At 40.6% G+C, this 12,980-nt stretch overlaps 2 protein-coding genes across 2 annotated transcripts; both read left to right on the plus strand.

The window, feature by feature from the left end:
- Nucleotides 1–8,486: 8,486 nt before the first annotated feature.
- LOC123984218 (histone H2A-like) lies at nt 8,487–9,055 on the plus strand. Its single transcript, XM_046070994.1, has one exon. It carries the CDS (start codon nt 8,544–8,546, stop codon nt 8,925–8,927), a length of 384 nt encoding a protein of 127 aa, XP_045926950.1. The 5' UTR covers nt 8,487–8,543; the 3' UTR covers nt 8,928–9,055.
- A 2,341-nt stretch (nt 9,056–11,396) lies between these two features.
- Nucleotides 11,397–12,628, plus strand: LOC123984267 (histone H2B 1/2-like). The gene has a single exon (XM_046071060.1). It carries the CDS (start codon nt 11,397–11,399, stop codon nt 11,754–11,756), a length of 360 nt encoding a protein of 119 aa, XP_045927016.1. The 3' UTR covers nt 11,757–12,628.
- The last annotated feature ends 352 nt before the right edge of the window (nt 12,629–12,980 follow it).

The following is a 12,980-nucleotide window of genomic DNA, read 5'->3' on the forward strand; positions in this document are numbered from 1 at the left end:
GCTGCTGAGGTGTTGCGTTCATTGCATTGTCGAAATGCTCAGCTTCCGTACGAAGACAGGGCTCAGGGCTAACATATGCATAAGGACCCCCACCTCTTTGATAACAAACATAACAAGTCACAACCATAAAGTCCATTAAACTGCTTCGTATTTCTGATACTGATTCGTATTGCTGATTCAGTTGCCAAGAAGTGGCTTGGCAACTGAATCAGAACTACATACAAGGGCATGCACCTTTGAACTGCAACCATCTGCCCAGGTGATGCCATGAGTTTGAAGTTGCTGAAGTTCTTTTACAAATGGAATAAGGAGAGTCTGGATGTTGGGCTTGCCCTCTCTGAACTAAAGGCAAGGAACACAGATGTTGTTCTTCCGGTCTACAGGTTGTAGCTCAATGATCTGACACTGAATAGGCCACATTTAGCACTTGGAGCTGTCATTTTCACCAAGCTCACCACTATCTTTGAGCTTCCTATATTCTCCTCCATATTGTATATCACAGATGAAACCTGGAGCTGATATATGTCTTGAGATTTTTATATTGGGGTTTTCTAGAATCTCTTTTATCTGCGAGGATAAACTGACAACTAAAAAATATGAACCCTTTTTTAAGTTAATGTTCACATCAAATTCCGATTGACACAAGGCACGCTGTGTCAAACCACATTCCTTTGTTCCAATATAGTTAGAACATTGATGGCAGTAAAAATGGGGCTCATACTCTCCACATTTCCCATATGATTTATGGAAGAGATATGAGATGGCTGGCATGAGTCTGGGAAAATGTTCATTAAAAATCTGTAGTGGATGGTCCAGAGCAATCCCGGTCAGGTTATGCCTCAGGACGTAGGACATCAGAAGAAGTAGACTTTGACCTTTGGTGATATGTGCTCCAGGGTACAAAAGGTCATCTACATAACCTCTGTCCTAAAAAGAGTGGGAGAGCTAGATTAATAATCACATAATGCACTTGGCAAGAGCGGTGCATGGGCATTTTGTGAATATTAGCACAAATATGACCTGTATTTGTGTTTACTATTGGATTTGACAAGCAATTATCTGTGCTAATTTATTTCTTGTCAGGTTTGTAAACATGTAAAAACGCCCCATATCAAAATCACACTGAACATACAGTTGCTCCTAGCTGGACTAAATCTAATACATTATGAAAGAAAACATGCAAATAGTTTAAATATATTTGGATTCTTTACTAAATACAATGACTAAACATAAAATATCCTTGTGTGCATAAGTGTGTGAACCCTTGGGTTACAGCAGCTGCTGGTGCCTATGACTTTTGGCAACTAAACCTTTTCAATGATAGATTAAAATAACAAAACTGCTGCTAATTTTTTATTACTTTTCATGAGAATATAGAAAGACTGGTGTAAACATAAGTCTTTAAAAAAAAAATTTATCCTTTATTTAATTGCCCAATGATTATTTTTGTAGCCTACTGAGAGAAAAATTTAATATTCAGTGACAAAGTGGTCTTACAATGAAGTGATTATTTTCACATTCATCAAGCCTAGGGTTGTCAACACTCACAAAGACGGACTGTCAATGTAAGCTCACCTCGGAAGGATTTGGGTTGGGTCTCTCTGACCCCTGTACATGTACTGTCTGGTGTCCTCCACAGCAGCATCTCCAGCAGCTGACTCATTCTGAAGTTGGGACAAAGTGTATAGCAAGTCAGTCACTGAATCTAAAGCGCACATTAAAATAAATGAGTTCTACCATTAACCAGTACTCAGGTAGGGCACCCAGGGTTCAATGTTAAAATCTTTATCATGTCAGAAAGTCTATTATCTATTTGCCCCAACACATTTTTTATTGTCCATCTCCAGCAGCTGACTCATTCTGAAGTTGGGACAAAGTGTAAAACAAGTCAGTAACTTCAAACAGTAGTATTATTCAGTTAACTATTACCGAAGTACTGTGGTTATTTTCATATTGAGTCTGATCTTAAAATTATCTGATAAAAAACATTAAAAAAATTTAAATTGATTTAATTTTAACACTGGCCTGACTGTGACAGTGTAGCTCTGATTACTGCTCCAGCTTTTTACTAGACCACTGTTGTTGTTGAGATGTGATTATCTACTGTATCTGGGACAATCTCATCCTACCTGTGATGGATTTCTGTTACATCTTTTTGCCCCCTGCCCCAGCTCAGCCTGGTATTCTCCAAAATCTTCAGCACCTGCTCTAGCTGTCCCATTCTGAAATTTGGACTATGTATGTAGCCAAGAATTCATGTGTTAATGCTGGACTGTGTACACTACTTCCACATATTGGACACCCACAATGAAGAAATGGGTTATTACTTGGAACGTTACTGGTTAGTTCATTGGTTTAACTCATAGACTAGTCCAGACTATTGAGGCCTACAGGAAACCACCCAAATGTATGTATTAATATTTCAACACTGGGTGGTCACTCAGTCAGTTAGGAAGCTACTTCAGCTATTCCAGACAGAACATTAAAAGACAAAAGGTTACGATAATTGATTAATACAATATCTTTCTGACCTGACAGCCAGCCTTCTTTTGTTTTCCTGCTGTTGGTTGAAATGAAGCATCATCTTGGTAAACTGGAGGCTGTGCAAAGTTTTTTTTTATCATCAATCAAACCAGGCTAGTTCATTTTGTGTTACTTCTTTCTAGGCTGAAATGTATTAAGCATCACACCTTATGATGTAACCACTCAATCTAGCCAATGTCATGCCAATACTAAAAATAAAGCTTGGCATCATTAGCATCATAACAGTTAACTTTAGCTGCTTACCTCTCTTTGCTGTTGTGTTGACATTCTGTTAGGGACTTCCACATCAGTGCTGTAAAGATACTGCTTGTACAGCTTATGTCCTCTGCCTTTTGTCTGAAATATAAGAATCCCAAGACAGAATATTATTATTATTGTATCCCATAACATACTGCCCAGCAAATTTATTAACTAGCATTATTTAAAAAAAAAATCTAAATTACTAGTAAAACTGTCAACATGTTCTTTTTCAATAAGGAACACTTCTCACGCTGCGCCGGAAATTAGTGTAGGAGGAACAATGATTCAAAAAGCGGAGTCTGTTAAGTATTTAGGCGTAGTGTTGGATAGGACACTGTCGTTTAAAAAGCATGCTTCAAAATTGATAAAAAATTTATCGCAGTTCAGATATATTCGCCCCCAAATGAGCACAGACGCAGCCTAGCTCTATATGCATGCAATGATATTTTCACATTTTACATACTGTATCACAACTTGGTCTCTATCAACCAATTCTATGTTACAACCACTTCAAAGCTTGTATAAACAGGCACTTAAAATTTTAGATAAAAAACCATTTTCATAGTTCATAGTTTCACCAGTTTCATATCACTACTGTAATATTGTGAAGAAATATAGATTATTGACTTTTGAAAATTTTGTTTTGTTTTCAAGTGTCAATTTAGTATACAAAATTCTCTGTGAAAGCTGTGGCGATGTGGAACGTGTTGCCATTAACTGTTCGTGAGAGTAATACCTTGCAACCGTTTAAACTCAATCTGAAGAAGTGGTTCAAAGCCGGACAGATTTGCGAACATTAACACAAATCTGGTTAATTAGTGTAAGAAAAGGGGAAAGAGAAAAGGAGAAAAAAATAAAAAATAAAAAAATTAGAATTGAAATTTATTGTAAATGTAGTAATTTTTTTTTAAGTGATTCTTAAATTAGCTTGAAGCTATCTCTGTCTTGTGTAACATATTTGTTGTGCAATGTCCCTGTCAAATAAATAAATAAATGGGAATGGAACTACATAGCATAGTTATTACCTTTGTGTGTCTATATTCTGTTGATCTTGTTTTTTTTCCTGTTACTGATGTCCAATAAGTAGAACTTGTACTTTAACATCCAATCATATCTCAGTTGTTTGGGCGCCATTTGCAAGTACACACGTGCAGTTATTATTTGAAATCCAGCACCGACTCTTGAAGATTACCTTAGCATTATGTTTCAGAGGCCAGTGTTTGGACTGTTCTATTTTGAAGACGGGTCTGTTAAAGCAGAAAATACTTCCATCATACGGGATGTACCCAGGAATGTCAGAGTTACCGTTACCTGCAGGGAAGACCTGGAGTCTGAGCAAGGCTGGATAGAGGTGGTTTGGCCAGCCAAACGGAGACGAGAAGAGCAGAAGCCTGTGGCAGCCAAAGTGCTATTTGTGGGAGGTAAGTTCCAAAGCAGCAGTGAAATGATTCTGAAATATTCAGTAAAAGTAGCGGACTTTAGCTGTAGTCTCTATAAATGTAACTGTTAACGTTGTGATGTGTAACTTAACTTTAAGTTAGTCCTAGTAGAAGTGTTGCTGTTAGCTAGCAACTAAGTTAGCTAACATTACATTGGATTGAGTTATACATTATGAGGTGTTCTACTCCGTAAGATTGAGTTTTGGACAAATGTAAATTGTAACGTCTTCATGACGCATTCAAATGTCCATCCATCCATTATCAACCACTTATCCTGCGCACAGTAAATAAATTAACATTATATAGCATAACGTCAGTTAACAGGGTCGCGGGGGGGCTGGAGCCAATCCTAGCTGACTTTGGGAGAATGTTCAGAGTTTGTGATGGTTGAATGTATTTGTGCCAAAAATCATACGAAACAATTTCTCATTTAATTGTATCCCTACTTAAGTCCAAACCAAATCCATGCCTGAGGTGTGTGGGCTTTTTGTGAATGTCAGCACAAATACTGTGTGACCTGTGTTTGTGTTTACTATTAGATTTGATACAGTAAGTAATTATTAGTCAATAGCAGTCTATGGAGTTTGGGAGTGCATAGCTGCCTTATATGCTCTATATAAGGTAATTAGATCAACATTTTCTGTGCAGGTGGTCCTGACCAGTGAGGAGGAGGGTGATGATACCATCCTTCCACAGGAGGAGCCAGAGTTCCAGCAGCAACCAGGAAACATTAGGTGGAATTGGAAGAGGAGACTCTGAAGGATCTGAAAGGTACGTTGGTTGGTGTATGTGTATGCTAGTGATGCCTGTGTCAGTTCTGCAGCCACCTGAACTTGGTCACACAATTTATTGTCCTACCTGAAACCATTCTACCTGAGGTTATGAAGTGAAATTCATGAATTCAAGATATGTACCCACTGTTATTTTGAAGCCCATGTCCATGCATGTTGCCTGTAATGTCTCACATTCCAGACCCAACTTCCCACATGTTACAAATCTGAAAAGAAGTCACAGATAAGCGGCAGGTGCAGGTACTTTGTGCATTGTGATTATCCAAGAACACGCTAACCATGAGTGATCTATTGCATTTACACAATAGTACGTGAGTGTAAAAGAGAGCAATTTCTGAATATCACCACTGTTGGGATGCATCTTGGTCAGTCATATTACTTGATTGGATTTGACTGTTTTATAATGATATTTACATACAGTATGTGCTATTTTGTGTCAGTTTGGACTGCTTTTGATCTGCTTGTTTTAGAGCTGCCAGGATTGGTGGCTACCATGAAAACAGTACTGGACAACATTTCAAAATCACCAGTATCATCACTATGTTCCAGTCCTGGCCATAGTGACTCCCAGCAAACTGGCAGTGATGACATGGTATGACTCAAGGACCTACACTGTAACCATGCATGCATTGTTCTATAACAAAGTTATCACAGCATATCAATAGCATTATGTTCACACCCTTGGTAGTATTTGTAATTTACCTTGTTTTAATCTGAATTTGTGTGTCTTTGTAGATGTTCCTGTGCAACTCCACAGTCCAGATCTCTAAACGCCTCTAAGAATCAGTGGCAGAAGAATGTCACTTTTCACCCAGGACTTGGCCAGAGTGTCTTTCCCAAAGACTAATGTGGCTAAGTCCAGTTACTGGGAAGGGGAAAGAAGGGGAGGTCAAAGACCAACTTGACCCAGAGAAAGTAAACGCAATTATAGGTACAGAAAATCTTTATTAATGTCGTCATTATGAATGACTCTCAAGGTATATTGTCAGTGTTGGGCAGTAGCGTTACTAGTTTAACTACATTTCTCAGTAGCTTGGTGGTAGCGTCACTATTTTCAGAATCAAATAGCTTTTCAGTAACAAAGCTCTTTTATTGACCGAGTAGCTTCCACACACGCTACATTTTCCCAAGCATTTCTGATAGATCAGTAAGTGACGCCACCACCACACACAGACATCACGTACAGATCCTTGGGCTGATGTCTGCGACTTTGCTCCAGGGGAATAAAGACACACGCGATTGAGTTTACTTTGTATTGTGATTGTTATTGTAACACCTCGTGAGAAGGATCAGGGTCCAGCCCGGACAGCTCTTCCTCTAGTGAGGAGGAAACTTTGATATGTAGTGGCAGAAACTTGTTTCCATGAGATGAGATCTCTCTCTCTCTCTCACCCATTGCCATGAATGTTTGGGTTGTTTAGGTTGCGATGTTGCCAGAGCACAAATTCACATATAAACAATAAAACATATATAATTAATTAATAATGTGATAATTAAGTTACTTTATACAAACAACAATGGTTCTCGGTTTGTTGCATGAGGAAATACATCACTACGGTGTAGGTGATGGAGTAGGGTAGGGGGCTACGCCGTCAATTTGACACAGAAGTATAAATTGCACTTAAGTAGGAGAGTTTCTGTGTGTCTGATTTAGCTCTCTCACACACTCACACACACACACACACACACACGGAGCAGGTTTTTAGTCTCTCTTCTATTGCTACTGTGGAATGAAGTTAGTTCAAAATAAACTAGGCATATATATATAGACCTAACTATAAAATATTAAAACATTTAAAGTAGCTGAGATGTAAGTAAATCATTGATGGGCCAGATACTGGCATATTTGTGAGGTATACTGCCAGGCATATTATATAAAAACATTTAAGCATTTATTTTGATTTGATGGGAATTGCGTATTTTATTTATTTTCTCTAAAAATGCCTCTTTTATACTTTGAGCACCTGCCCTTCCAAAGGTCTCTGCACGGCCCTGCTGTACCTCTTGAATATAATTTCTTTGTACATCTTTTTAAAATATGTGTGGACATTGCTATAATTAGTCATTTTGTTTGTTCCATAATTTAAGACAGATAAAAAAAACTTTTCCTGTTTGTCTGAAAACTAGCAGTCTTAAAATCAGAATTTCCCCTTAAGTTGTAACCCCCCCCCTTTCAGAGAACCTTTTCTGTATATTACCAGGCAATCAATTGTTTCTAGCCTTGAACAATATTAAGGCTGTTTGAAATCAACTAGATTGAACAGTTTTGATGTTTTACATTGTGAAAATAATGAATTTGTGCGTTCCAAAAATCCACTGTTATGAATTCTTCTCACTACTAAATAACAGTTGCAATGAATTTAAACATTTTCCCGTATACTTCTAGGCAGTTTTGTTTGGATGTTTTATGTGAAATTTCCAGCAGATCCTGTCCTCTCACTAAGGAATTTCTATACGTGTTCACATCTTCCATCTGTAACTGAGCCTGATTGATTAGTTAACATTTGCCAAGTATGAAATCCATTCATTTTCCTCTACAAATAAAAAATAATTCAGTAGCTCAGGCCATGTTATTTATGTTGGGGATGAATAAATGCTCTATTAGCAGGCATTAGTATTAAATTAAATTAGTAGCCCAATCGTCATAAGAGAATAGCGTTCTACAGCAGCAGGAGAGGAGAGGCTCTTTAGTTAAAAGTGAGGTGGCTCTTAAAAGAGCCGTTGTGTTGTTGTAAAGGTGGTTTGAGAGTTTAAGCCCTCTCTCCGCGGATGCGTCGGGCCAGCTGGATGTCTTTGGGCATGATGGTGACCCTCTTGGCGTGGATGGCGCACAGATTGGTGTCCTCGAAGAGGCCGACCAGGTAAGCCTCGCTGGCCTCCTGCAGAGCCATGACGGCGGAGCTCTGGAAGCGCAGGTCGGTCTTGAAGTCCTGAGCGATCTCCCTCACCAGGCGCTGGAAGGGCAGCTTGCGGATCAGCAGCTCGGTGGACTTCTGGTAGCGGCGGATCTCTCTCAGAGCCACGGTACCGGGCCTGTAACGGTGAGGCTTCTTCACTCCGCCGGTGGCCGGGGCGCTCTTGCGGGCAGCCTTGGTGGCCAGCTGCTTTCTGGGAGCTTTCCCTCCGGTGGATTTACGGGCGGTCTGCTTGGTTCTAGCCATGATCTCTGTTTCTGAACAAGAGAAAGTGAGGGAAAGCGAACAGACTCGCTGCTCTTAAAGTGCGGGACCGGCTGTGAGACGGTGACGCTGCTTCAGAGCTCCGGCTCCTGATTGGTGAGGGGCCCCTCCTGGCGCCCAGCACCGCCTAGAGGAGCGACGCACCGCCTGAATCTGCGCTGCTTATTGGCGGAAAATCAGCTCGAAATGTCCGCCAAAATGCAGAGGGGCCGCCCTCTGCTGCTCTGCAGGAGGCCCCTTTTCTGGTTGGTCTGGCAGAACCGTCCCCGCTCCGCGGACATATAAAGGAGGGCTTTGCCAGTCGGGGCCACAATTTCTCTGAGTCTCGACTTTAGAAAACAGATCTAACCATGAGCGGAAGAGGTAAAACCGGCGGAAAAGCCAGAGCAAAGGCAAAGACCCGCTCCTCCCGTGCCGGGCTCCAGTTCCCCGTCGGCCGTGTCCACAGGCTCCTTCGTAAAGGGAACTATGCTCAGCGTGTCGGCGCCGGAGCCCCCGTCTACCTGGCGGCGGTGCTGGAGTACCTGACCGCTGAGATCCTGGAGCTGGCCGGCAACGCTGCCCGCGACAACAAGAAGACCAGGATCATCCCCCGTCACCTGCAGCTGGCAGTCCGCAACGACGAGGAGCTCAACAAGCTGCTGGGCGGAGTGACCATCGCTCAGGGCGGCGTGCTGCCCAACATCCAGGCGGTCCTGCTGCCCAAGAAGACCGAGAAGCCCGCCAAGAAGTAAATCTGGAGACTAACTGCTGACCCACAGCCCCAAAAAGGCTCTTTTAAGAGCCACACACTTCTGATAAGAACATGTTTTCCTATTTGGTTTCTTCTGTCAAAAACCAAATAAAACAGGTGTAATATGAACAGATGAAATATATGATTATACTTTTACATGAGTAGGTATATAATTTTTTTAATTTTTTTTTATTTTTATGGGAGTAACTGTAGATTTTAAGTACTCCACCTGCCACTGGCCAGCAGCACCAAGTACTTGCAGCGACATGGTGAACATGAGACAGAGAGCAGAAATGAGGTCAATAGCAGAACAGTAAAAGCCAGCAGAGCCCAAAGCACCAGTTTATGGTAAGATTGATGCTGATAAGGCTTCTTTAGTTATCTACTCAAGGGCGCAGCTGAAGTGATTACTTTACTTTAGGAGTGTGAGAGGGGGGGGCGGCACGGTGGTGCAGTGGTTAGCACTGTTTGCATGTTCTCCCTGGCCTTTCTGTGTGGAGTTTAATAATTGTAAAAAGTAGTAAAAAGACTTTGTTACACCAACGGCATGTCATCCTGTGTTTCACAGGAAACATCACAGACAGCTTACATCAAGTGTAACATTAGGATAACTAAATATATTTGTGCTGTGGCTATCTACATTAACTAGCAGCTGTTCCATGAATTTTAGTTTTGTTCTAGTTATATTATACTTCCTCTCTCTGACCCTCTCCCCTCTCCAGTCTATTCTCCATCTTCTGTCACTACAAAGACCCTCTTTCAGCCACACGAGTACATTCTGTTTTCAAAAGTCATTAGAAATGAGCATTTAAGTGCTTTAGCCTATTTTAAATAAAAATCGGGGGGGGGCCGACCCCCCCTAGCATTTCAGTGTCCCCCCCAGGTTCAAAGTCGCTTCCTCGAACCTGTATAGCCTATATAAATATCATAGGAACTACTTGAAGACAGAAAAGGTAATACAACAATGTAGATTAGAGAAAATTAGGCTCCAATAATTTAATTTGCTGTTGGAGTAGGAATAAGATACTTTTATTGATTCCCTGTGGGGAAAATTCAGGCTGACACAGAGGCATGTCAAAGAACAAAATACTAAAGAAATAAAATGAAAGTTGAAACTGTTACATTCTATAAATATTAATATATATATTAATAATTTACTGTAAGTACTTGTACTTCTCTTTTAATGCCACTTCATACTTATACTCTGCTACATATCAGCGGCGAATGTTGCACTTCTTCACTGCAAAATTAACATTGTAGTTAGTTATTAGTTACTTGACAAATTAAGATTTTTGCATAAACATTTGACGTCCTGATGATCAGTTAAGTAATAAAAATGAAATTAGCAACTCATTTCACTCTCTGCTTTTCATTTGCTGCTTCTCATGATGATTTAAATGTATTGTTAATAAGGTTGAGGTTTGGAAGGTGTCACTTTGAGTGTGATGGCATTTTCTCCTCACTTTCAGAACATTTACAAACCAAACAGTCAGTCGATGGATGGAGAAAATAATCCGCATATTAATCCAGCATGAAAATAATTATTGGTTTCAGTCTGAGCTCCACCTCAACAACTACAGCGCTAAAGTCCTGCTTTTACATGAAAGCTTCATAATAATCTAATGATGTAATAGTCTAACAGTCAAAGGGGGCATTTTCCTGCTGTGAGTACTTCTACTTTGATTATTTAAGTAGACTGCGCTTTCCTGAGTAGTAAGCTATATGCTTTTACTTAAGTAACATTTTCAATGCGGGGTTGTTACTTGTAACAGAGTTCTTTCCCAGTGTGGCACAACTGCGCTTAAAGGATTCATTCTGTTCTCATGGAGAAATGTTAAGAGCTTGCTTTTGCAGCGCATGCGCATTGTTGCTCAACCTACATCCAATCCTGTCCAGAATTTCACAACAATGCTTGTGATATCCATTTAAATGGAGGACTCGAGGGACCCTCTTCTCTTCCCACATAGGAACGTTAAGCGCTTGGTTGTGTGGCGCAGATGTAAGCTCACACAGACTTAAAACATTAATTAAAGTTAATCATTTCACCTTCCTGTCTTCTTTCTTTTCTCAGACTAATGTTAAACGCTTGGTTGTGTGGCGCATGCTCAGTCTCGTTTAAATCTCAGCCAATCCTATACGAGGAACAGCACAGTCTAATTTGCATCAAGCGCATTCAAATGTGCCATCTCAGTGCCACAGGAATCATTCGTTGAAGCAGTAATCTACTCACACGAAACTCACGATGCCTACACTGGATTTATGAGGGAAAGAGCCCCCCCGAGCAGCGATACTGAGCACTTTAGCTCCTGGCACTCTCTACTGTTGGGTAAGCACTTTATTAATGTATCTCTTTGTAATTAGTCTTAATTATTGTGTGTGATGTGTAGGCTATTTAGGAGTGTTTTTTTTAGAACTGTTCTGTCCTCTGTCATGTTTGAAAATCAATAAAGAATTTAAAAAAAAAAAAAAAATGAAAGCGCCGAAGAAGGGCTCAAAGAAAGCCGTTTCTAAGAGCGTCTCCAAGACCGGCAAGAAGAAGAGGAAGACCAGGAAGGAGAGCTACGCCATCTACGTGTACAAGGTCCTGAAGCAGGTCCACCCCGACACCGGCATCTCGTCCAAGGCCATGCTGATCATGAACTCGTTCGTGAGCGACATCTTCGAGCGCATCGCCGGCGAGTCCTCCCGTCTGGCTCACTACAACAAGCGCTCCACCATCACCTCCAGGGAGATCCAGACCGCCGTCCGCCTGCTGCTGCCCGGTGAGCTGGCCAAGCACGCCGTGTCTGAAGGCACCAAGGCCGTGACCAAGTACACCAGCTCCAAGTAAACCCGCTGATACACCCAGCAACACAAAGGCCCTTTTCAGGGCCACCCACTGTTTACACTAAGAGCTTTCTTCCTGTTAATAAGTCAGTTTAGCTACTGTTAATGTTCAATATTCTGTACTCTTCTGTCTTCTAACTCAAGAACCTGTCTTGATGGCTTTAGTAGCCAATAATATAGCCTATATATCATTTTGTCTTGTTGCACTGGACACTAGAACTCAGTAGAAGCTGCTCCTGTATGGGGCATATGACTTGCAATAATTCCTAGAGTTTACCATTAAAGCTAATTATTCTAGAGGCCAGAACTTTAAGTTGACATATAATAATGTCATGGCCTTTCGGTTGGTTAGTTAAATTCCAATGTTTAGAAGTTATACTATATCATTAACACAAATAAATGTAAAAACACTCAATGTAACTTCAAAATCCGGTGCCCGTCCCGGTTTTTATCCACTAGATGGCGCCATTGGTCGCGTTACAAGTAAAGCTCCAAAGTGGGAGTGTAGGCTACTCAGATCCACAGTATCAATATCCCAATATAAAAATACTTCATTACATGCAAAGGAAATCCAGAAAATGTAAACAATTTTCAGTGTAAAACAGATACAATCCCTTTGTACAAATAATGGTATTAGATCCATATGTAATAGCCTATATTTGACACACAGCGTTTCTGCTTAAGAGTGTACACAGGTTAAACCGGTTTAAAACTAATTTTATTATTGTGTTAACCTCAGACTCCTTGTCTGTATTTCATGTTCTCTGAGGAACATATAGAATATGTAATTTTCAATTACTTAACAATGTACAACCCTCCTTCACATTTATATTACACACTTGTGGACCCGAGGATAATAAAAGTGTCCTCTTCCTACTTGGCCCGATGTGTGTGTGTGTGTGCATATGTATGTCTTTTTTTTCTGCTCCTACTATTCAAGCTCAAAGTTGCAACATTGTTACATTTCAAGCAATGAAATCTGTCTGCTCCCAGAGATTTTCAGATCCAAAGGGGAATCCCTGTGGAATGCAGAAACTGGCAGAGAACTCTCTGGAAACCTTCACATTTTTTTCCAGGATTATCTGCACTGATAACCGAGACGACTAGCAGAGAGTCAGAGTCAGAGAGACAGTTATAGACAAGAGAGGGAGGCCTGGCTAACACCTATATACAGAGCATTACAATAGTCAATGCATGTATAACCCTCTCGAAGTCTGTGAAGGATAAA

The sequence above is a fragment of the Micropterus dolomieu genome, linkage group LG02 (genome assembly GCF_021292245.1).
Source record: "Micropterus dolomieu isolate WLL.071019.BEF.003 ecotype Adirondacks linkage group LG02, ASM2129224v1, whole genome shotgun sequence".
Classification (NCBI taxonomy): domain Eukaryota; kingdom Metazoa; phylum Chordata; class Actinopteri; order Centrarchiformes; family Centrarchidae; genus Micropterus; species Micropterus dolomieu.

Bases quoted from the DNA above. Each gene is read 5' to 3' on its own strand.
- LOC123984218 (XM_046070994.1), top strand. From the start codon at position 8,544: ATGAGCGGAAGAGGTAAAACCGGCGGAAAAGCCAGAGCAAAGGCAAAG.
- LOC123984267 (XM_046071060.1), top strand. From the start codon at position 11,397: ATGAAAGCGCCGAAGAAGGGCTCAAAGAAAGCCGTTTCTAAGAGCGTC.